Source organism: Octopus bimaculoides, chromosome 2 (genome assembly GCF_046866305.1).
Source record: "Octopus bimaculoides isolate indiv1 chromosome 2, ASM4686630v1, whole genome shotgun sequence".
NCBI lineage: Eukaryota > Metazoa > Mollusca > Cephalopoda > Octopoda > Octopodidae > Octopus > Octopus bimaculoides.
In genome coordinates this window covers 136,464,115-136,489,114 of record NC_142929.1, presented here as the reverse complement: position 1 = coordinate 136,489,114, position 25,000 = coordinate 136,464,115, and the positions used below count along the sequence as shown (strand labels likewise).

General features: G+C 35.3%; 1 protein-coding gene across 8 annotated transcripts in view; it reads right to left on the bottom strand.

Annotated features, from left to right (window-relative positions):
• The window catches only part of LOC106873483 (synaptotagmin-6), a 287,484-nt gene that overhangs the window by 59,334 nt on the left and 203,150 nt on the right, over window positions 1-25,000 (bottom strand). For 6 of the 8 annotated variants that reach the window (XM_014920868.3, XM_052965623.2, XM_014920867.3 and 3 more), the window contains 2 exons: window positions 21,858-21,978; window positions 5,611-12,916 (listed from right to left, as the gene is read on the bottom strand). In XM_014920868.3, the coding sequence (XP_014776354.1) occupies window positions 12,612-12,916; window positions 21,858-21,978 (426 nt within the window). In that variant the 3' untranslated portion in view covers window positions 5,611-12,611. Of the gene's footprint in view, window positions 1-5,610; window positions 12,917-21,857; window positions 21,979-25,000 lie in introns of those variants that run through there. The other 2 variants (XR_016240757.1, XR_016240758.1) reach the window with 2 other exon arrangements.

Here is a 25,000-nt window from a genome sequence, read left to right as displayed (position 1 = left end):
GGCATTGTGCTAAAAATTCACACAATTATCATTGTTGTCATTATTATTATTATTATTATTATTATTATTATTATTATTATTATTATTATTATTAAGGCGATGAGCCGACAGAATCGTTAGCAAAATGCCGAGCAAAATGCTTAGCAGCATTTCGTCCGTCTTTACATTCTGAGTTCTAATTCCGCAGAATTTATCTTTCATACTTTCGTTTTCGTTTTCTCGCCCTTTTAAAGCCTATCCAGGCTCATGGGCCCGGTTTCCCGGTTTCTATGGCATATGTGTTCCCCCCAGCTGGACGGGACGCCAGTCCATCGCAGCGTTACTCAAGAAACAGGAAGAAAGAGTGAGAGAAAGTTGGGGCGAAAGAGTACAGCAGGGTTCGCCACCATCCCCTGCCGGAGCCTCGTAGTGCTTTAGGTGTTTTCGCTCAATAAACACACACAACGCCTGGTCTGGAAATCGAAACCGTGATCCTCCGACCGCGAGTCCGATTCCCTAACCACTGGACCATTGCGCCTTCTTTCATCCTTTAGGGGTCGATTAAAGAAGCACCAGTTACGCATTGGGCCGATGTATTCGACTTATCCCCTCACCCAAAATTTCAGGCCTTGTGCCTACAGTAGAAAGGATTATTATTATTATTATTATTATTGTTATTATTATTATTATTATTGTTATTATTATTATTATTGTTATTATTATTATTATTGTTCAGTAGTTTTATTTTTATAACGTGCTTTCACTTCACTACCGAGCGCAGCTCTGTGCGCCTTGGGAATGTGCTGTGGTTTGCTGTGGTGCTCTTATGTTTACTGTATTGAAAGTGTTTTGCGTAGAATGTGTGCAGTACCCAGTAGTGCAATTTTCTGTATGTTATATATATTTGTAAGTCCTGGTGTTTTTGTTATGTATTTGTCTGAATATTTTTTTATTATACCTAAGGCACCTACTATGATAGGAATTGTTTCTGTTTTTAGATTCCACATTCGAGTATTATTATTATTATTATTATTATTATTATTATTATTATTATTATTATTATTATTATTATTATTATTGCTGTTGTTGTTGTTGTGTTTTCAACAGCTTCAGATAAGTTTCTATTGTACCAACACGAGATGCGCCTCCGTGTTCCAGTTGTATGTACAACAGTGTATATTTGGAGGTATACAGAAAATAGCTGCTGTTGATGGGATTCATTATGAAACAAAACATTTCCCGGCCGGATGAGAAAACGTTAGCTCTTTTAAACCGGAAATTTAAGACTATCAAAGCAATTACTAAGATTTCACTGACGATCTTTTATCATTTCTGCTTTTATTCTTTTTCTTTATTTTCTCTAAATCCTTTTGTCGCTGGGTGAATCTCTAAGCATTTCTTTGGTATACTGAACTGTTATTTAATTGTCATCTAACTTTTGTCTGTCTTTCTAGCAGCAGAAATCATCGAAAAAATAACACCTAAGTCTTGTACAATGCGGAAATGCTAGATTTTAGAACCGAAAAATTCAGACTAACAAAGCAATTACAAGCAGTCAGTTTTCAATGACAATCATTTGTGACTTCAGCCATTTTCTCTTTATTTCTCTCTAACCCTTTTGTCCCCGAGTTACTCTCTAAGCATTTCTTTGGGATAGCGAACTATGATTCAATTAACATTTAACTTTTGAACTGTCTTCAAAAGAGCAGGGATAATCGAGAAATGGCATCAAAATCTTGTTGATGGTATAGAAAGTAGATACAATGGAACAGTGCAGGAAATAAAGATTCTTGGATTCAATGCAAGCTCCATAACATAACCACTTTCCCCTATTTTACTAGTTTCAGTCAACGAATTATGGCCATTCTAGGTCAGTGTCTGGTAGAGTTGAGTTGATTAAATCAGCACGCTTCCAAAATCAGAGGTAGGGAATTGTGAAACGCGAGAAAGAAGACGGATGATTGCTATGATTAGCAAAATTAAGATATGTTTAAACTTCAAACATGCCCAACACCATGGTAAGAAAATAAGAATTATATGGATGCAAACTCTATTTCGTCTTCTGATTAATAGAGGGTTGGCCAAACAATTTCAATAATAATTTTGTGGGGAGGTGAGGTGTTAGGACTTATCAGCTTGATAGTTATTGGATTAAATTAACCCAAGTGCTCGACTGATACTTTATTTTAGCTCTCCCCCTCCCACCACCACCACTGCCATTCCAAAGAATAAAATGCGAAGTGGACCTCGACGAAATTTGAACTCAGAACGTAATGAGTTGGAAGAAATACTGCGAAACAATTTGTCCCAGCGCCTTAACAGTTTTGCCAGCTCACCACCATAATAGTAGTAGTAGTAGTAGTAGTAGTAGTAGTAGTAGTAGTAGTAGTAGTAGTAGTAGTAGTAGTAGTAGTAGTAGTAGTAGTAGTAGTAGTTATAATAATAATAATAAGAAGAAGAAGAAGAAGAGCTTTAGAGCAGAATGGGCTACTCGACCTGAAGAAAATTCTAAGAGGACCCTACTACCTGCAAGGTCATGCGCTGTTTATCTTGATACGAGATCACCATGTCGTGCACATATGGTTGTGATGCATGTGCCTGGTATACCCTTATCAGACGGGTAGTCATGATGAGTATATTGGGCTTCGTATATTTTGTCCCAGTGTCAATTTGATGGCATGCACTGCTCTCTCACTCAATAATAATAATAATAATAATAATAATAATAATAATAATAATAATAATAATAATAATAATAATAGAGAAATATATCTATGAAATCGGAATTAATATGAGAGCAGAGCAAACCCAAAAGCTTGCTCTGCTGGGGACAGCTAGGATTTTGAGATTGGTACTTGGGTGTTGAATATTTTCCACGATAATTACCAAAGAAAGAATCAAAGTTTATAATATGAGGAAAGAGAACCTATGAGACCTCTGACAGCAGGCTGCTGTCCGCGCTCACAGAATCTACTGGAACAAACTAGACCGAACGTTCACGTTGCATGCCCCTTAGATCCACGAATAGTTAAGAAGGAAGACGAAAATATAGATAGATACAACCCTCTTAAGTACGAAATTGCCCAGCTAGGGAAAATGAAGAAGGCGAAGATAGTGCCAATTAATGTTGGGTCCTTGGGAACAGTATCAGAAGGCATCAGGAGGAATATAAAGGAAATTGGAATAGAGTGCCCAATAGAACTATTACAAAAGATTTGCCTCCTTGGCACGGCCAGAATAATCAGGAAAGCATTAGATAGCTGAAAAGAACGGATAGCATGGCTGCAGGTAGTAAGCCTGCTATGCATGCAAAACTCCAGGAGCTCCAACAAAACCAGTGATAGAGAGAAAATAATAATTCTTCACAGAGTTCTTGAAGCATGACCAGTAAACAAGTGTCACCTTAGTCTACTGGCTGTGAACAGCTGACACTTTCCATCATACCCAGCAAAATAAACAGAGAGTTTTCATCACAAAATAACAACACCAACAACAACAACAACAACAATAATAATAATGATAATAATAATAATAATGACAATTTCAAATTTGCGTTGCAAATGTGAAACCGCGTGTTGAAACAGATATTGTTGTAGTCCAGGATAATCCTTCTTTTTTTTTTTTTGACCAAATAAACACACACACTATATATTCGTTTTTCATTCGTTTATTACTGTTCTTATAACTCACACCCATTATCCGGAAATCTTTCGTCACACACCTTTGACCTCTTGTACTCCTGCTCCCCTTAGTCCATTCTGTTCTTGCATGATCATAGAAGAGCAGAATGGACTAAGCAGAGCAGGCAAGAGAATACATGAAGGCGGAAAGTGTCGCTGAAGAGGTCACAGGTGTGTGACGAAAGATTTCCGGATAATGGACAGGAGTTAAAATAAAAACAGTAATAAACGAATGAAAAACGAATATATAGTGTGTGTGTTTATTTGGTCAAAAAAAAAATACTATCCCGAAATACAACAGTAATAATTTTAAAATATTTCAAATAATTTTGAAAAACAATTGCAGTTTTTTTTTAAATCCTGACAACCAATCATCTGAAACGATAATATAATCGATTAGTTTCGATTCGTTTTATTCCAAGTGATATAAGTGATTCTACTCTAGAGTACTACAACAATCCTTTTTCCCAGAACCATTTTGTTATCCGTTTCTAACTATTTATTAGTAATAATTATCATTCATTATCACAATTAAAATAGCTTGAATTGCAGCAAAATATTTAACGAAGAAGACATATTTGATTGAGATTATCTCTTCTTTTCCTATCTTAAGCGAATCATCATCATTGCAATAATCATTATTATCATCATCTTCGCGTTGATAACAATAATAATAATAATAATAGTGATGATTATGATGATGATGATGATCATCATGATGATGATGATGATGATGATAATAATAATAATAATAATAATAATACAAAGGCCTGGAAATAGAGGTAACTCGAATGTGGAATCTAAAAACAGAAACAATTCCTATCATAGTAGGTGCCTTAGGTATAATAAAAAAATATTCAGACAAATACATAACAAAAACACCAGGACTTACAAATATATATATAACATACAGAAAATTGCACTACTGGGCACTGCACACGTCCTACGCAAAACACTTTTAATACAGTAAAAATAAGAGCATCACAGCAAACCACAGCACATACCCAAGGCACACAGAGCTGCGCTCGGTAGTGAAGTGAAATCATGTTATAAAAATAAAACTACTGAACAATAATAATAATAGTAATAATAATAATAATAATAATAATAATAATAATAATAATAATAATAATAATAATAGGTCTTCTTCCTATTATTATCATTATTAAGGCAACGAATTAATAGATACGTTACAGCACCGGACAAAATGCTTAGCAACATTCTTCCCGGTTCTTTTTGTATTCTAAGTTCAAATCCCGCCGGGGTCAGTTTTACCTTTTATCCTTTCGTGGTCGATAAAATAAAGGACCAGTCAAATATTGTCGACTAACCACTTCTCAAAATTCATGGCCTCATTCTTTGATTACAAATTTTTATCATTTTTTGTTGCTTTGTTCGTGGTTGTTTTAAATATTTAAAATAAATACCAGCTGATCACTGGGGTTGATTTAATCCTTTACTGTCGATTTTATACCCACATAAATGTATATAACTGTCTATGTTTATATCCATCCACCCATACATACATACATATATACACATACACATACATACAGATATATGTGCGTGTGTGTATATATATGTATTTACATACATCACGCACACACCAGCACTGACCAATTCCCAGCCCCACGTTTTCACACCTACACATACACACACGTCAAGATCACCAGCCCTCTTCCACACGCACATACGAACTCTCTTATACACACGCACGCGCACCTTCGTTTTGGGATCACCACCGCTTTATTATCTCCCCTTCTTCCTAGCTCTCCTGTGTGACCCTTCTGTCCGGCATTCGCCATGATAGATCACTAGCCAGTACACATTCTTCTTTTTGTTTCCTTGTTTCTTTCTGTGTTCCTTTCCGTGGAAGAACGTAGGCTCGAAACGTTAAAGACGTTTTTAATTCCCGAGCGTTATACTAATACATCTGTTTATTGTCTTCATCTTTTCTTTTCTTTTTTATGAATTCTCCCTATATATATATATATATATATATATATATATACACACACACATACATATATATTATATATAAACCCACAAATATATATGTACCAATGTGAAACTATATTATATATATCTTTTTTCATAAGTTAGTCAACATTTTCACCACCGCGGCCCCTTCTTTCTTCAATTGTTAGATATTCTCCGCCTCCATCCCTTTATTGTCATCACCATCATGAAGACCATTAAATGTATTTCCTTAGTAAGAAGGTTAATATCTGTTGAAGTGAAATATGCCAAAAAAAAATTGCAATAGACCTAATTAAGTGTGTATAACTGTTATACAATCTAATTGACACCGTAGGGAATAGAGGCAAAGTCGAAACAGATACTGCCCACACACACTATGCGTGTGGATGTGTGGATGTGTGTGTGTGTGTGCCTGTGTGTGTGTGTTTCAGTGCGCGCGTGCATTTGTGTTTGTGTAAGCGAAAGAGCACAGATATAATGTTGGTGTACTCGGTGTATGTAACGTGTTTGCAAATATAGTGGCCACATGTTTTACATGTGCATCAGTGTGTGTGTGCGCGCGTGCACGCACGTGTGTGCCTATTAGTATGTGTGTATGAGTCTGTGCATAGCACATTCAGTTTGTTCAATTATATCTTCTGCCTATTCACTGCATATAGTTCCTCGTAATCACCATTTTTCTTACATAGACGCAATGTCAATAGCTATGCAGGAGACAGGTCCTATCGACAGCACCATTAAAAATTTTTTGATTTTCTTGATAAAATATGGAAAGTAATGTCGACTCAGAGTTTATATTCGCTACATAATGGAATAATGGTAAAAATGAGTAGTAATCCTGCGACGGACCGGTGTCCCGTCCAGGTAGGAATATATACCTGGAAACCGGCTCTATACTCCCTTCGGAGTAATGTAGACTAATCAACCATAACCACACAAAGGAACAATGTTAACTAGAATGGTGATTTTACTACCGTTTCTTCCGAGCGAAATCTTAGCTAAGCTTTGTCATTGGTAACGGATCATAAGTGATAGAGAAATGAAATTACTCGTGGCTACATAGCAAATCACCAGACCTGATTATTTAGCCTCGAATTAAAGTCCCTCTTGAAGCGGATCTTATCCCGGTTTCCGAAGACCTTAAGCGACCGACAGAATATAAGAATCCGTCTAAAGAGGACTCCAGTCCATTGTAGGGTCAGCTCTCAGCTACTGCTCCTTCTTATTTTCAATCAACTGAACTGAAGTAAGGTAAAATGAAGTGCCTTGCTCAAGGACACAACGCACCACCTGTTTCGAGAATCGAAAGAACAAAATTACGGTTTAACATCGCAAGCACTAAAATACACGCTCCTCACTGATTATTATTAATGAGTTTGTAGAATCATTAGTCGTGCAAAAATGCTTTGCAGGATTTCTTCTGGGTCTTTGCATGCTGAGTTCAAATGCAGCCGAAGTCAGCATTGCTTTTTATCCTTTCGTGGTCGGTAAAATAAGTACCAATTGAATACTGGAATCGATGTAGTCAACTTACTCCTCTCTTCAAAATTCCTGCCCTTATGCTAAAATTAGGAAGAACTTCTGTCCAACTCTACACCGAGTCCATCGTGAGATTGCCCCTCCACCCACCGTTAACAAAGCAGGGTAGGCACAGTTCCTCTGTCTAAGGTTATCGCGAGTGACGTTGTGTGGTTGTAGAGGCTAAGAGGATTGAGAGTAGACACTTTCCTCTTCGGTCAAGTCTCCATCGACTTTTGAAATCCCACTTGGAAGGGAAAATGAGGAGGAAGAAGGAAATGCGTTCGATCAGTGAATCTGTCAAAAGGTGGGTGACACGGCAAAAATTGTTAGCGAGAATGGATCCACTCTAAACACGTGCCTGCTGATTGAAGAACATCAGATGGACTATGGATTGCCGCCCGTGGTGGTCAGAAGAATCGTAGATCTGTAAGGTTCCTTGAGTGGTCACAGTTAAATATTCCACTGTATCAGGAGTATTGCATCATTCATGTGTTCATAAACTGTGTATACGATGTACATTTTTATCTCATTTCATCGTCTTTTTCCTTTCTTCTCCTTATCTTTCATATAAACCCCTAACACGGACTGTAATGTCCCCCTCATCTGATACCCTTTTGGCAAATAACAGAAATCAACATTATTATTATTATTATTATTATTATTATTATTATTATTATTATTTATTTATTTATTTATTCATTTATACAGTTTGCACTGCGGAATAGTCTGTCGGCTGGAAACCACAAACATTTCGGCAACTTTCTTCATGTGTGTGTGTGTGAGAGAGAGAGACAGACAGAGTGTGTGTGTGTGTGTGTGTGTGTGTGTGTGTGTGTGTTTGTGTGTGTGTATTTGTGTGTGTGTGTGTCTATTTGCTAAGATCCAATTATTAACATAGACGCTTACATTTTTAATAATGAAAAGACACCTTGCATTTCCGATTTATTAAATGATGTACACACACACACACACACACACACACACGCACACACACACACACACACATACAAAAACACACACATATATACATACATATATCATTATCGTGATCATTTACAACACAGCTATATGATCAATAGAACTAAATTAATTACTGCTTATTTTTTTTTTTTTGCTATAGCATTCCTCGTCTATTATTAAGGCCGGTTGTTTGTGATGATCGTGATACAATATATTAGATTAAAATGGTAAGTTACAGCAAAGGTATGATTAGATCAGCGTGATATATTCTTCATTCTTTACAATCAATATCGATATTGATTCCCGTCTTTTACTTCTTTTTTTTTTTTTTTTTTTTTTTAAACTTTTTTGAGAAGCGACAAAGCAAAATTTTGTGATAGTGAAATGCTCGCTAGCAAAATCGCTATAATGTCAAAAGATTTTAATTAACGAAAAATCTACCCTCTTTGACAACAATAGTCAGTATTTAAATGATTACTTCAAGGGGAGGCAACACTGAAATTGTAATTGATTGAAAGTAATTAAATATGGTATGCAATTGGTGGAGTGCCTAACATTTAGCAATGCGATGACAACTTCAAGCATGTTTCGCACTTATTAAAACTCATTTACAAAACCTGGTTTGACTGTAATTTCAAGCGCTTAGAATGATAGGAATAATATAGGTTTTTGTGAATGAATACTGAGTGAGGTAATAAATTCAAAGAATGATGAGGAAGGCACCCAAGGGACACCTTCGGCATACATAATAGTAAAGTGGGTGTTAGAATATATGACGTAGTAAGCCAAGAAAGTTAAGAGAATTATAATTACATTCTCAGTGATAAAAACAATCCAACTCAAATCAATAATTCTAGTCAAAACGGCAGAAAAGACGATAACGATTTTTGTAACGTTTGGTAGAATAATCGATTATATTGACAGATTGATTGCTATTTGGTTTTATTTTAATACCTGTAAAAGAAAGAAATGGTAAATAGTCGACTCTGGCAGTATTTAAATTCAGAACGCAACTAATTGTCGTTATAAGTGAATAACGCATGGACACCATCTGCATGAAAACAACAGTGAAGTTATCATATATTAATATATTAAACATTAAACATTTTAAATAATTGTGTACTGGAGAAAGAAACAAAAAAAGTCTATGACTAATATTTTTTAAAATTATTTCCACAAGTACGGGAGACAATTCTGAGTGTGTTTCCACTTATTAAGACCTTATCTGCAAAACGTACAAACATATATTTCACCATACTTGCCGAAACAGGGACAGGAGAATGACTAAGTAAATTACAAAATTGCATATATCAGTTGACGTAAAAAAATAAATTTAGTTTAGAGATTAATTTACAGTGACGCCAACTGCATGCAAAAGAAATAGTTAAGTTGGTGACTCACCATTTCGGCCAACCTACTTCTTCTCATTAAGGTCAGTTTTGTTTTCTTTTGTCTGCACACAAGAGAAATGCAGTTTGGGGGACTTCCATGTCCTTCCAACGGGCATTAACGGCAAAAGTGAAGTAGTAGGTCATTAATAAATTTTAATTAATACTAACCCAAAGATTTGAATATAAAACATGTAGAACATGGTGTGTCAACCAATTACAAAGTCTCTTTCTTTTCTTCTTTTCTTACAACAAAAGTAAAACACTGTTATATATATATATATATATATATATATATATATATATATATATATATATATATATAATTCAGTTCCAGCATATTAAAATATATTCACAAATTATATTAATAACATAAGATTAACGATTAACATTCGCAAAAACTGTACAGCATTGAGTGAATATGAAACAAACTTGTTCCATTCCTTTGGATAGAGCGCTAATCAGTACATACCTGCGTTAATCTACCGCAGGTATATATTCCCTGTTTTGTGATGCAGCTCCGATGTTAGTGACCTAACCTAGAGCTCGGGAAGTATTTGATACAGCTGCCTATCTTCTCTGACGCATCTTTCCCGCGATAACATTAAGCAAGGATATGAAATAATATTATACGCAAGTATTTGCGTGTATGTGTGTATATATATATTTACATACATATATACATTATGTGTGTGTCAGCTTGTATTCAGCACGTTTCTGTCATGCTATATATATATATATATATATATATTGCTGGAAGGGACGCTATTTCGTTATGCAACCATAATATACTACCAAGTATATTAAAGGTTCATAAGCTAATACTGTGTCCTAACTGTGTTAGCAGTGCGATTCAATCACTTTTTAAAGTTATCTCTAAAGATTAGAACCAGCAGCAAATGTTATGACGTTTTGCATACGAATACATCTACGTAAACAATACGTTGCAACTTTCAGCAGTACTGGCTCTAATTTCTATAGAAAATCTGTAGAGATAACTTTAAAAAGTGATATATATATATATATACATATATACATATATGTATATATGTATGTATGTATATATATATATATATATATATATATATATATATATATATATATATATGAAACGAAAGAAACGAGCTGATTTTATTCCAATATTTTGATATTTTTAATCAAAATATTCTGCTAATATATTTATGTCTACATTACAATTGTCATAGTTTTAACATTTTTATTTCATACCTGATTCTTTTTCTTATATCACAGCTCGTGTAAATCATATATTTCTTTTTTTCTTTTAAACATCTCTCAAATATCCTTCATATCTTTTTTTCCTTTCATGTAATTTTAAAGAGAGTTTTGTGTTTAAATTTGAATTCCTTACTTTCTTTCTTTCTTGTGACTCAGTAAGATAGAACTGAAGGGGTTATTAAATCTTAAATTTTGTTTTGAAAGCAGATATATAATATCAACGTGAATGTTGTTACAAATGACAAGCTACTTTTCTCCTTGATCACATTACTTATTTTCTGTTATAATATAATACCTATAATAATATTTATTCACCTCTATTTTCAACACTTATTCCTATCCACTCAGTTTGAAAGTCCTTTTTGAATCCTTTTGAATGCGTATTTTCGTGTATATTCATGTTTTGAGTCTGCCATTTGAAGTTGTTACGTGAAGTATTGGTTTCAAATACTGCCTCATTATTCTAACACTGAAAATGGCGACTGCCAGATCATTCAATCAAACAAAATCAGCCAAATTTTGCTCTTTATTTCTTTTTCATTTCCTTTTTCATTGTGATTATTATTATTTTTTTTTTGTAGATATGAATAAATTAATATTGATTTCAAATTTTGGCGCAGGGTTAGCAATTTGGGGGGAGAAGGTAAGTCGATTACATCGACCCCAGTGCTCGACTGGTACTTAATTTATCAACCACGAAAGGATGAAAGGCAAAGTCGACCTCGACGGAATTTGAACTCAGAACGTAAAGACAGACGAAATGCCACAAAGCATTTTGCCCGGCGTGCTAATGTTTCTGCCAGCGCACCACATTAATGAATAAACTAATATTTGAAAAGTTTCAGTGCTCAGCGTAATAAGAACAGCAAAACAACACAAACAAAGGCATACATAAGGATTCAAATGAATACTTTTTCAACTGCATAGCTAAGCTTACAAGTAAGCGTTATTATAGTCGTAAACGTAGAGATATCAAATGAGAAACCAGCGTTTTCCTGCTTCGATTCTCAATCAACTCTCTTGCTCTATTCTCCTTAATGTTTAATTTATGTATCAGCACAACATTTGGCTTAAAGAAATCTTATAACTGCTTTATTATTTTTTTTCCATAATGTTGTTTTTCTTAAAAGTAAAATTATATATATTTTCTGCTAATCATTAGTCTAATAAATTTAGCTAAAAGTAAGAATTTATTTGATTATTCATTAATTTTGTTTCTTTTAGGATCCAAATTTTGTAACAGTAATAATTTTTTAAAAAACAGTAAAGCAATTTTGGTTTTAAACAGTTTGGTAAAATATATTATTGACAGCAATATCAAGCAAAATATTAGACAATGTTTATATATATATATATGTATATATATGTATATATATGTATTATAGGTGGCGAAGTAAAGCAAAATGATTATGTACAGATTTAATATATTTTGGAGTAAATTGCACTTAATAAATCTTTGCAATTCATCCAGACATTTTGTTTTGTTTAGCATTTCTCTCCTTCAGTATTATCTTCTTTTTTCTACACACACTCCTCTCTCTCTCTCTCTCTCTCTCTCTCTCTCTCTCTCTCTCTCTCTCTTTCTTTCTCTCTCTCTCTCTCTCTCTCTCTCTCTCTCTCTCTCTCTCTCTCTCTCTCTCTCGCACGCTCTGTGAATCACTCAGTCTCCCGTTTTTTTTTGGTTTTGTTTTTAGTTGAGAATCTCAATTTTTGGCTACATTAATGATTTTTTTTTCTTTTCAAGCAAATAATTATCATAGAAAACTGACAGTGAAAAATAATTATAAACACAACAAATATTTATAGAAATGTTCTTTGCAATATAGAGAAAAAGAAAGGAAATAAGTTTCTCTGGACCTGTCAATAGTCATTTGTGTAAGCTATGCCACATGGCTGTGGATGTTCTGTGACAGCTAAGCAGTTCCATCCAATGTTTGCGTTCGTTTCCTTGCCTCTCCGGTCCTAGTGTACACTTTCCAATTAGTTCACCGTGGCCTATAATATCATGATCCCACACACAACACTCAAGGGCCACTTTTGGTAAAATCTCGGCCGGAACATTGAAAGTTAACGCTTCGTTCCAAACTGGCGACGATGTACTTCTCTGTACTGACGATTTCTTTCTTTTAATTTTCTTGCCATCAACAATTAATGATATTCTAACAAAGGGGTCTGCAGTAAAAAGAAACAAAGACAAAATGGAAAACAATTTCTCTCGAATAAAACATCTTCAGATATTGAAATAAATTTATTTCGCAAACGCGTGATAATGCTATAACTAGCGTGATCAGGATAAATTATCCATATATTGCAGAAAAATACGTTACTGGTTAACCATGAGACTCAAACTCACATCTCTGTGATAACGCGTCAAGTGTTTTACCATTAAACTAAACTGCCCAGCAACGAATTCTTCTGCAGTTTTAGAACTTATAAATTTAGCTTCACAAGACGCTAACGTTAAATTCAACTTTACGATGAAAGTAAACAAAGCTTTTTTTTTTAGAAGCGTTGCGATGTATTGTAAGATACAGAAATAATAAATACTTTCATCGTAAAGTTGTCTTTAGATATTATATTTTACGACTAACGCGAATATATGAAACTGTTATTCTTAATGTTCGTTAAAGACAAAATATTAAATAAATATTTTTGGCAGCTTTGCATTGAGTTACATTATCTTTCTGTTTCTAAACAAAGCGAATATTTTGAACATTTCATTCTGGGCCATTACTTTGATACAGATAACTAGATTTCATGAAGCCCACTCACTAAGCTGTAACAATTTTATTTCTCGTTTCACAGTTTTGTTCCAGATTAAGAGATGATGAAGCCGAGATATATTTTCTGCAAATCCATACCATGGAAGTCACCCTCACTCTATGAAGATAATTTTCCAAACTGTTTTCTGTATTAATTGGATCTCCAGAAGGTTTCGACGAGGGATGATCCATTTGTTTAATCAACAAAGCTACACGTTTAATGCAACATAATCTGGATCAGTGAAGACACGTGACTCGGCGGTTAGGGCATCGGGCTTACAATCGTAAGGTCGTAAGTTGTGTGTTTGTTGTGTTCTTGAGCAAGACGCTTATTTCTCGTTGCTCCAGTTCACTCAGTTGTAGAAATGAGTTGCGACGTCACTGGTGCCAAGCTGTATCAGACTTTGCCTTTCCTTTGGACAACATTGGTAGCGTGAAGAGGGGAGGCTGGTATGTACTGGAGACTGTTAATCTTCCACAAACTTTCCCTGGACTTGTGCCTCGAAAGGGAACTTCCAAGATACAATCTCATCGTTATTTGTGACTGAAGGGGGTCTTTATCCTATAATTTGGGTGAGGGCAGCGAGCCAACCGAATCAGTAGCGCATCGGAAAAAGTACTTAGTGGCATTTTTTCCCGGTTCTTTATATTCAAGTGCCGTTGAAGATGGCTTTGCATTTCATTCTTTTGTGGTCGATAAAATAAGTACCATTTGGGAAAAACTGAGATCGATGTAATCGACTCCCCTCCTTTTCCCAAAATTAATGGCCGTGTGCAAAACTTAGAAAGGATTATAAACTGGGTGTTCCAATTTTCTTTTATCCTTAGCGTCACCCTTCACGCCGATTTAGAGTACTTCTGTCTGCGACAAGGTCGGTCCTTCTAAATACAAGGAACATTCAGCCAGGAAGCTTTCACAGTTTCATCTACCCATTACTCAAGATATCACGCAATGAGATCAAACCCGTGACTTTGACTGTAAGGTATTTTTTTATTTAATTAATCGGCTTTGGCTGTAACTATACATTGATATGTATATATATATAAGGCGGTGAGTAGGTAGAATAGTTAGCACGCCGGGCGAAATGCTTAGCTGTATTTCGTCTGCCGCTACGTTCTGAGTTCAAATTCCGCCGAGGTCGATCTCGCTTTTCATCCCTTCGGGGTCAACTAAATAAGTACCAGTTACGCACTGGGGTCGATGTAATCGACTTAATCCCTTTTTCTGTCCTTGTTTGTCCTCTCTATATTTAGCCCCTTGTGAGCAATAAAGAAATTGATGTATATAATCCTCTGGTCATCCATATCAAAATAATGGCTCAGAGAGAAACGTTCAAGATATTCGCATCAGTTTAGAAACATAAAGATAATAAGTGCTAATGTAATAGGAAAAGGGTAACGTTACATTTTTTGGATTTCATTGAACCCACTCTATACCGTAACAGTTTTATTTCTCGTTTCATACATTTCAGTTCCAGATTAAGACATGATAAAGCCGAAATATACTTTCTGAAAATCTTTACTATTAAATAAACGGAGTTTTAAAACAACAAACTTTTAAGTAAACTATAAGATCTATTTTTTATATTTTATTACCAAGCCGTTAAAAATTAGTGCCAAGAAGAGGTTTTTTTTCCTTTAAAATAAATGCTACACTCTCGGAGCGTTTCACTCTCATTTTCTATTCGGTTAATTTTTCTGGTCGGAAAATGAAAACTACCCTCATAAACACGATTTTCCAGAAGCTAATCACGCTTGCCTTCATCGTTTTACTTGTATATATAATATTAGCTTTATTTTCACAAGACACAGAAAGCTAATATTTTAATAGCTCAGAAAGCCTATATTTTGAGGGAGGATAAAATATGACGTGATGTCAGTGTCGTTCAAGAGGGCATCCATGGCAGATATGCTAGATGATATGACTTTTAAGTATAGATTTGTTTATTTATTTAGTTATTTATTTATTTCTAGTAATCAGTATCTAAAACGAACTATTTGATTGTATAGAAAACTGTATTAAATATCTGCATTCTTGATAACACTTAACTCACCAACATTTATCATGGAACCAAATATTTTATAGATATTAGAGCGTTAACTGTGTGATTCCACTGACAAATTAACGATCCTTACTTGATTAATTAAACCAATCTCAATTTCTGCTACAAACTCTATGTATTTTTAATCAAGGAGCACCATAGTAAATTTGCTACGATCTACATAATTGTGAAAAGCAGGGCTACAGATTGATTCGGTTCATTAAAACTTTGACTCCGACCTCTACATTTGTAATTAGACTAATTATAAATTTCTTATATTGATTAATTGCACACATCCTATATTGTACAATGTGAATCATTAAGCTACTTGATAGAACTCTAAATTAAGTTTGAGTTCCAAAGTTGTTGCCATACCACTATGATATTATATCTATCCTCATTGATTACAGATGTTTGGGTTATAAAAATCCCCCTGGATAAGTGAGAAATGAAAATAGAGCATATGAGGAAAATAGGTTTCCAAACGCATGTTTTTCAAAGCATGTGGAAGGTCGCTTATGTATGCTTTTACGGGCCAAGCAGAACCTTTGACAAATCGCAGACTCGTGTTACCACAGATTAACTCAGTTTACAATAAACGAACCATGTTATCCTGGATCATTCAGGAATGAATCAGTGATAAAAGAAGACAAATCTATTTTATAAAATAGCAAACCAAAGGTGACTGGCTCTTATATCCCGCCTACGTTCTATAGAACCTATGCACATTAGTCCTTTAAATAACCCACTGGATCCGTAAAAATAATTATAATTCCATAAAATAGATAGGTTTTGGTTTGAAATAAAGACGAAGCGTCTTTAATAATACCTTCAAATGGCGAAATGCTTAGAGACTTGCGCTATTTCTCAATTCGGAAAGATAAACACGAGAATAAATATTGCTGATCAAAATAGCTTCTTTAATTAAAATTGCTTTAAATTCCGGTTCATGAATTAATATTGCTTTCAAATTTTGGCACAAGACCAGCAATTTCGAGGGAGGAGTCAAGTTAATTACATTGACCCCAGTATTCAACTGGTACTTATTTTATCGACCTCGAATGGATGAAAGGCAAAAACCGACGTCGGCGGAATTTGAACTCAGAACTTAATGACAGAGGAAATGCCGCTTAGTATTTTGCCTGGCGCGCTAACGATTCTGCCAGCTATCCAAATATCATTAACCTTTAACAGCCAACAAACTAGTAGTGCTTGTTTAGCATTTTTAGACGTCTAATAAATAGTTTTCTTTTTTAATACAAAAACCAACGACGTTTTACCAAAAGCCTTTATAGAAACCATAGCTTAGATAATCTGGCAGGCTGTCACACGAGGGTGGTACATTCACGTGATCCCTGATATACATACTTCATAGGAGAATGGTAATTCGTTGTATTTCGCACAGCGCGCTAACGATTCTCTCAGCTCATCGACTTATTCATAAGTTAATGTTAGAACGTTTAAGGCGGCGACTATTAGCATGTCAGGCAAAGTACTTAGCAGCATTTCGTCCGTCTTTATGTCGAGTTGAAAATCCGCCGAGGTCGACTTTGCCTTTCATCCGTTTGGGGTCGATAAAACAAATACTGGATCGATCTAATCAATTTAACCTTTCCCCGAAATTGTTAGTCTTGTGCCAAAATTTGAAACCAATATAAAATCTTTCTATGTTTCTAGGCGCAGGAGTGGCTGTGTGGTAAGTAGCTTGCTTACCAACCATATGGTTCCGGGTTCAGTCCCACTGCGTGGCACCTTGGGCAAGTGTCTTCTACTATAGCCTCGGGCCGACCAAAGCCTTGTGAGTGGATTTGGTAGACGGAAAATGAAAGAAGCCCGTCGTATATATGTATATGTATATATATATGTGTGTGTTTGTGTGTCTGTGTTTGTCCCCGCAACATCGCTTGACAACCGATGCTGGTGTGTTTGCGTCCCCGTAACTTAGCGGTTCGGCATAAGAGACTGATAGAATAAGTACTAGGATTACAAAGAATAAGTCCTGGGGTCGATTTGCTCGACTAAAGGCGGTGCTCCAGCATGGCCACACTCAAATGTCTGAAACATGTAAAAGAGTAAAATATTAAAGAGTATGTATACTGTCATTGCAAACCTGTTTTTGCTTATTGGTATAAAGATCTTAATAGAACGAGACCTTTCATTTTGTGAGTGATGCAACTCTCTCTTTATAAAGAAGAATATGGAAAATACTTGAATTTGTTAAAATTACTGGCCAAGTTTCACTCTTTTCTGGCAGAACATATAATTACACTGGAAAAAAAAATATAGCAGAAATGAAACGTTTAATTTTAAACACCATGTGAGTAACTGAATAATCTGTTTAGATTCAACACACTCGAATACATTATTTGTGAAATGAAAAAAATATATTGTTGTATTTCATTGGCTTTCACCCCAAACGTAGATAATGTAGATCAACTGAATTTGGCTATGCTGTGTTTTGCTGTTGATATTATAAATCCGCTGGGATCAAATTAACAACTTCGGCAATGAGTGGCAAGTATAGTGGTTTCCAAGCATGGTTTAAACAGGTGAATGACTATGTGGATTACATTCTTTTTTCTTTCTTTTTACTTGTATCAGTCACTAGAATGCGCCCCTGATGGGGTACTGCTTTAGAGAATGAATCAGCTCCATTACTTTTTTTTTAAAAACCCAGGTACTTATTTTATCGGTCTCTTTTGCCGAATCACCGAGTTACAGGGACCTAAATACACAGGCACCGGTTGTCAAGCGGCGGTGGGGGACAAACATAGACACAAACACATACACACACAGATACATACACACATACATACATACATACATATATATATATATTATATATATATATATATATATATATATATATATATATATATATATATATATATATACACACACACACACACACACACACACACACACACACACACACACAACGGGCTCGTTTCAGTTCCCGTTTACAAAATCCACTCAAAAGGCTCTGGTCAGCCTGAGGCTATAATAGAAGACTTGCCCAAGGTGCAACACAGTGGGACTAAACTATGAACTATGAGACTGGGAAGCAAGCTCCTTACCACGGAGCTACACCTGATCATATTGAGGTATCACGTATTATAGCATTTTCAGTCATCCAGTATTTGTTTTATATTCTACTGACCCATATTTACACGCAGCTCGTGCACTCTATGAATCTTTGCTTGGATATATATTCAAGCTATGATGTCTAAGCTTTCAGACATTGAATAAAGAAACCAAGGATCAGGTTGAGTGTGTAGATCAGTGGTTCTCAACCACGGTTCCCAGAGCTGCATGTGGCCCGCAAACATCCGTATTACTAGTGTGGTGTATTGGTAGAATCTGTAGTACTGGAGAGAATGCCTTGTGGCATTTATTCCATTTCTTAACATTCTGGGTTCAAATCCTGCAAAATTCAGCTTTACATTTCAATCTTCTGGGGAGAATAGACTAAAATAACAGTCAACTATTGAGGGTTAACATAATCAACTAACTTCTGACCTCATAAATTTCTGGCCTTTTCTTTATGTCAGAAAGCTATTATCAGTGTGGGTGACTGTCAACCGACGGTCTTCTCTCTATAAATATAATTTTTTCTTTAATTGTCTTACGTTTTACGTTTTTTGGTGTGCCCCCAACCCTAAAAATATCCAGGTTTTGGATCTGGGTCTGATATCAAAAAGGTTTAGAAAGACTGATGTAGATTATCAACAACAAACTAAAGGCAGACATCAGCGAAATAGCAAATGCAATGATTTCAGTGGTTTCAGTGTTTTAATCAAGTCTTTTGTTGGATTGCAAACACCTTCTCAGATGTTTAATAAACAAACATTACTTGGCAATACTGATAACTTGCTTTCTGTCCATTCAAAACGCCAGAAAGGTTATCAAAAGGCGGCGAGCTGGCAGAAACGTTAGCACGCCAGGCGAAATGCTTAGCGGTATTTCGTTTGCCGCTACGTTCTGAGTCGACATAGCCTTTCATCCTTTCGGGGTCGATTAAATAAGTATCAATTATGCACTGGGGTCGATGTAATCGACTTAATCCGTTTGTCTGTCCTTGTTTGTCCCCTTGTGTGCAATAAGGTTATCAAAATGTGAATGATATATTTGAATTACTTTATCAGCTGCAGCTATTTAAACCCGAAGATATTGAAGAGATCGTCAAATCCCGTCAAATCACATAGGACCGGAAGTCTCGGTGAAGAATTCGTGTAGTTTGATGTACTCTCCCGTCGAAGACGACGTAAGAGTGTTCAGTTTTTTGCCGAACGACCGGTATAAATGATTTCTTTATAGTGATCAAATGTTCGTGCCGCACATTAGCTCAATCTTTCCGTCAAATCGACGTTGTCTGAACAGGTACACTGTGTACCACACGTCAAGCGTCGAAGTGATCGCAGAGCAACGTGGGATGAACTGTTTGCTCATGAACACAACGCACCATCCGATCTAGGACTTGAAACCACGATCTCTCGATCATTAGTGCAACAGTGGTTCTCACCCCTTTTATCTAAATGAGTTTCCCCACGGACCCCTTTTAATATGCCTATCCTTATATATACATACATATATATATATATATATATATATACACACACACACACATATATATATATATATAAATATATATATATATATATATATATATATATATATATATATATATATATATATATATATATATATATATATATATATATATATATATATATATATATATATATACATATATTTATTTATATATATATATGAAATTTGGGATTTAGTTCACGGACCTCCAGTACTACCTTTGCGGACCAACAGGGTTTCGTGGACCTTAGGCTGGAAACCACTGCCCCAAACACTAAGTCATGCGTCCTCATATATTGTGTAGATTACAGAAGAGTATAAAACTTTTTTTTTTCTCATATTGACACAAAACAAGACCTTGTATAGCTTTGATGTTTTTCAAGTGTAGAAAATGTTTTGCGCATCTGTTTGTCTCTCGTAGTTAATGAAGAATGTATATTATCAAAACTGAAAAGAAGGCTTCATCTAAGAAGCCTCATAGATGAAAACAAATCTCATTTTAATGAACGCTGAAGAATGTCTACCGTGAAAAAGACATTTTCCTTATCATCAACAGAGTTTTTTGTGCTAAATCTAAGAAATGTTATTTTTAAATCGTTGCTTACCAACTATTCAAATATAACATTTACCGGATTTATGTGTAAATTGTTTGAATTTTTTAAAAATGAAGTCTTTTTTATAATACATGCTACAAATCCCGCATTACCTTAATCCGACCCTGTATGGAACACCAGTCTAACGCAAGCAACGTCCCATCATTAATTGAACTGACAAAGGACATTGAAACGCAGTGAAACTTCTGCAACGAGTCTCAACAAACTCTATCAACAAAAAAGAGAGAAGGCACGTGGCTTGGTGGTTAGGATATTCGGTTCATGTTCGTAGGGTCCGGAGTTCTATTCCTGGCGGCACGTCGTGCTCTTGAGCAAGACACTTTATTTCATGTTACACCATTTCACTCAGCTGACAAAATGAGTACTACTTGAAGTTTAAAGGGCCAGCCTTGTCACATTTTGTGACACGCTGAATGGAGCGCTCAGCTGCTTTCACGTTAATATCACGAGCAGGCTGTTCCGTTGATCAGATCAAGTGGAACGGTTGTCGTCGAAACAGACGGAGTGCTAGTATCAACAAAAAGTTTAATACTATATTCACTTGGTTATCTTACATTACATCTTTCCGGCTTAGCATTTACTTCTAGCAATGTAGATGTATCTTAACACCCTAGTCACATTTAGTGACATTTGTAATTCTCCTTTTTGGTGAAACGTTGCAACTGCTGTTTATATTAATTTTGTGTGTGTGTGTGCATTTATGCGTGTATGTATGTATGTATGTATGGTAGAAATTGAGGCCAATAGAAAAGAAGCAACCAAAATCTACAGCGCAATTTCAGACAAGAGAATGCAGGTACCTGAAAGCTGTAGATATATAATGCGAAAAAGAAAAAAAAACAACAAATGGTGTACATTGATGCCGAAAATGCCAAAGGAAGGAAAGAAAACATCTGACGTTTCGAGTGAAAGAAAAAAGATTGAAAAGCAAGGAAAGGAGAATAAAATATCCGTTACCAAACAAACAAACAAAAAAAAAACGATATCTGTTCATTACGAAGGTCTCAGGTAAAATACACAATATACTGTGAGAGAGAGAGAGAGGGAGGGAAGGATATTTCAGTTTCTATTTTTGCTTTAGTTATATGAGAATCTAAATACAAACCTGATTCTTCTGCTGGTCCAAGTATTCTTAGGTCTTTGGCTTTGATGATGACAACAGTTAACCTTTCGGCCGTTGGAAGATAACTCAGCGAAATGAGTAATTCCCCCATCGTGCAAGCATGCTAGACAAAGTAAATAAATAAATAAATAAATAAATAAATAAATAAGTAAATAAATAAATAACGGTAATAACTATGTAGACAACAAACGTGAATAATTGTGAGATTTTACTAGTGGAGAGTGAAGATCTCAAAGCGATTCTGTTTGTTAATTGGAAAAATCACAAACTGAAAACATGAAAGACCGCCACGTCAAATGTTGGAATATAAAGAACAAAGAGTAGGATAGAATAATTGAGAGTGTCTCTCTCTCTCTGTCAGTCTCTCTCTCACACACACATACACACAAATAGATAGATAGGTACATACATACACACACACACATACGAAATATATATATATACATATATATATATATATATATATACATACGTACGTGTTAAATTTTAAATTAAAAGCAGCTCAAATAATGTAAACATTATCGGTCGCACATACAGTGTGAACGTGCGACCATTAATGTTACACACAGACGCACACACACACACACACACACACACACACATACGTATGCATATGCGTGTGTGTATGTTCGTATGTCTGTGTTATACATTCTATCTTTCGATGATGTTCACAAATGTATTTCGTTGTTCTTTTTGTTTTTTTTTTGTTCAGTTCCAATTCAACCCTGATCTAGTAATCCTACGATCAAAGGCATTCAAACTGTAATCGATCTCTACTTTTATGATGTTAGCCAATGTTTCTTCCTTTTTTATGAAGATAGAGCATAAAATGAGGGCGATATGGCTGCTGTTTCTAATATCTCGATAGACCACGTAAAGAATCTCGAAAAGGCTCGTATTTAACACATGTTCGTGTGCATCCATTATTAAGTAGAAGAATTGCAAGATAAATCGGAAGTATTTCGCAGTTGTGTAGCAACTTTTCTCAACGCTTGAAGACAAAGAAACGTTTGGCTCCGCTACTTGAAAATGGTAATGATTGATTGCTTTCCGAACTCATTACACGTTTATGACAATTAACATAATTAATTACCGCATTGCACAAACCTAAACTAAAATCACAGTTTAATACCGCACAAATTGCAACTGCAAACCTGGAACTAATGCAGTGTAGCCTACCAGGTGTATTTAGGTAATTGATATGCCAATTTGATATCTATATCGTCCAGTATTCCGTTACTTTGCAAAGTCAAGGTCGCACTGTTAGAATAATCGTACAAACATGTAGAATAAATAACAGTGAAATCCCTGGTTCTGAAACCTGTGTTCTACATGAGAAACAAGTTGCTTGCCTGATGCATTTCGTCCCATTCATAGAGTTGGTCAATGACAAAAAATACCTCCCACCTCACCCATCCACCAAAAGTAATAACTGTTGTTTCTTGGCAGGCAGGATGGTAACTATGCTTGTCGCAGTTTATAAACACGAGTTTTTTGTTGAGATTCTATCTTGAACGCCTGACTCGACATGACAATAGCACAACAACAGCATTATGAACAAAAAATATCCAATAGAATACAATCTACTTCTAATTATATACTTATTGAAGGCAGCGAGCTGGGAGAAACGTTAACCGAGGTCGACTTTGCCTTTCATCCTTTCGGGGTCGATAAATTAAGTACCAGTTACGCACTGGAGTCGATTTAATCGACTTAAACCGTTTGCCTGTCCTTTTTTGCCCCCCCCCCCCACACACACACTTGTGGACAATAAAGAAATAAGAAACTTTAGCACGCCGGGCTAAATGCTTAGCAGTATTTCGTCTGCCGTTACGTTCTGAGTTCAAATTCCGCCGAGGTCGACTTTGCCTTTCATCCTTTTGGGGTCGATAAATTAAGTACCAGTTACGTACTGGGGTCGATCTAATCGACTGGCTCCCTCCCCAAAAATTTTGGGCCTTGTGCCAAGAGTAGTAAAGAATAATTATGTATTTATTGATTTGTCTTGTTTCATTTTTCAATTGTGAAAGAGTTTTTTTTTTTTTTTACATCATTTGTATAAAATCAGTAAATGACTTTTTGACTTTTACATTTCTTGTCTTAAAAGAAACCGATACCCGTTCGATCAATCGCTCATGAGTAGAATCAAACAAAACACTGCAGCATTTATTTCTATGAATTGCTGACAAACAATAATTTCACGCATAAAATGCCAGGAAATTTATAAGCTCGTATTGGATTTTAGCAAAAAGATATGATTTTAATGTTTACTCATTTTTTCAATGCTCGAAATCTTCTCTCATTAATGGATCATAATTTACTAACAACCGAAAAAGTGAAAGAAAATATCCTGGATTTTTGTTTGAAGTTCCTCAAAATGATTAGTGCACCTGAGCAGTTGTAGTGTACATGAGCACTGTATACAATAATTTCATTTTTATTATTATTATGAAATGCAAGATTCTGAGAATCTAAAATTTCTGCTACACTCCAGCAATTGTTATTATACATCGCTGCAATTATATCTTCTTTTTGGATTTTGACTTCGCATCTCTTGAATCAAATGTCATTTTAAAGACGAATTCGGCGCTCAGTTTCTTTTTCAACAATCGAGTGTCTCACGATGGCCCTAACTATGCAAATGGGTTTATAACTGGGTTTTTTTTTCCTACTTATTGAATCCACTCTTTGTCTGGAAAATAGAGTGACTACATGGAGGACGAAAAAGACAACATAGGTAGTATACAGCTTTATATAGACGAGAGGACAACAACGAAGAAGGGTTGACAAGAAGATATCATTTAAATCAAAATACAGCCCACTTCTCTAATTTGAATTCAATGTTCTCTAAATTTGACCTTCCCTGTGCAGTGTACGCGTATTACAACTGCTGAAACTTCTGCAGAAGCTCCATTAACCTGATAATGCTTGTTAAAATATTAATTAGCTAATCCACTTTTAGCTTAACAACCCTTTTCTGTGCATGTTTCTAACAAAGTGGAATATTTTTGTTTATTATTATCGTAGCTTTTAACAAGATAGAGAATAGTTTCTTCATTGTTGTATTTTGTAAATGAAATATAATATTCATTAGCTTGCACTTTCGCCTCTTCGCTGCTATCAGA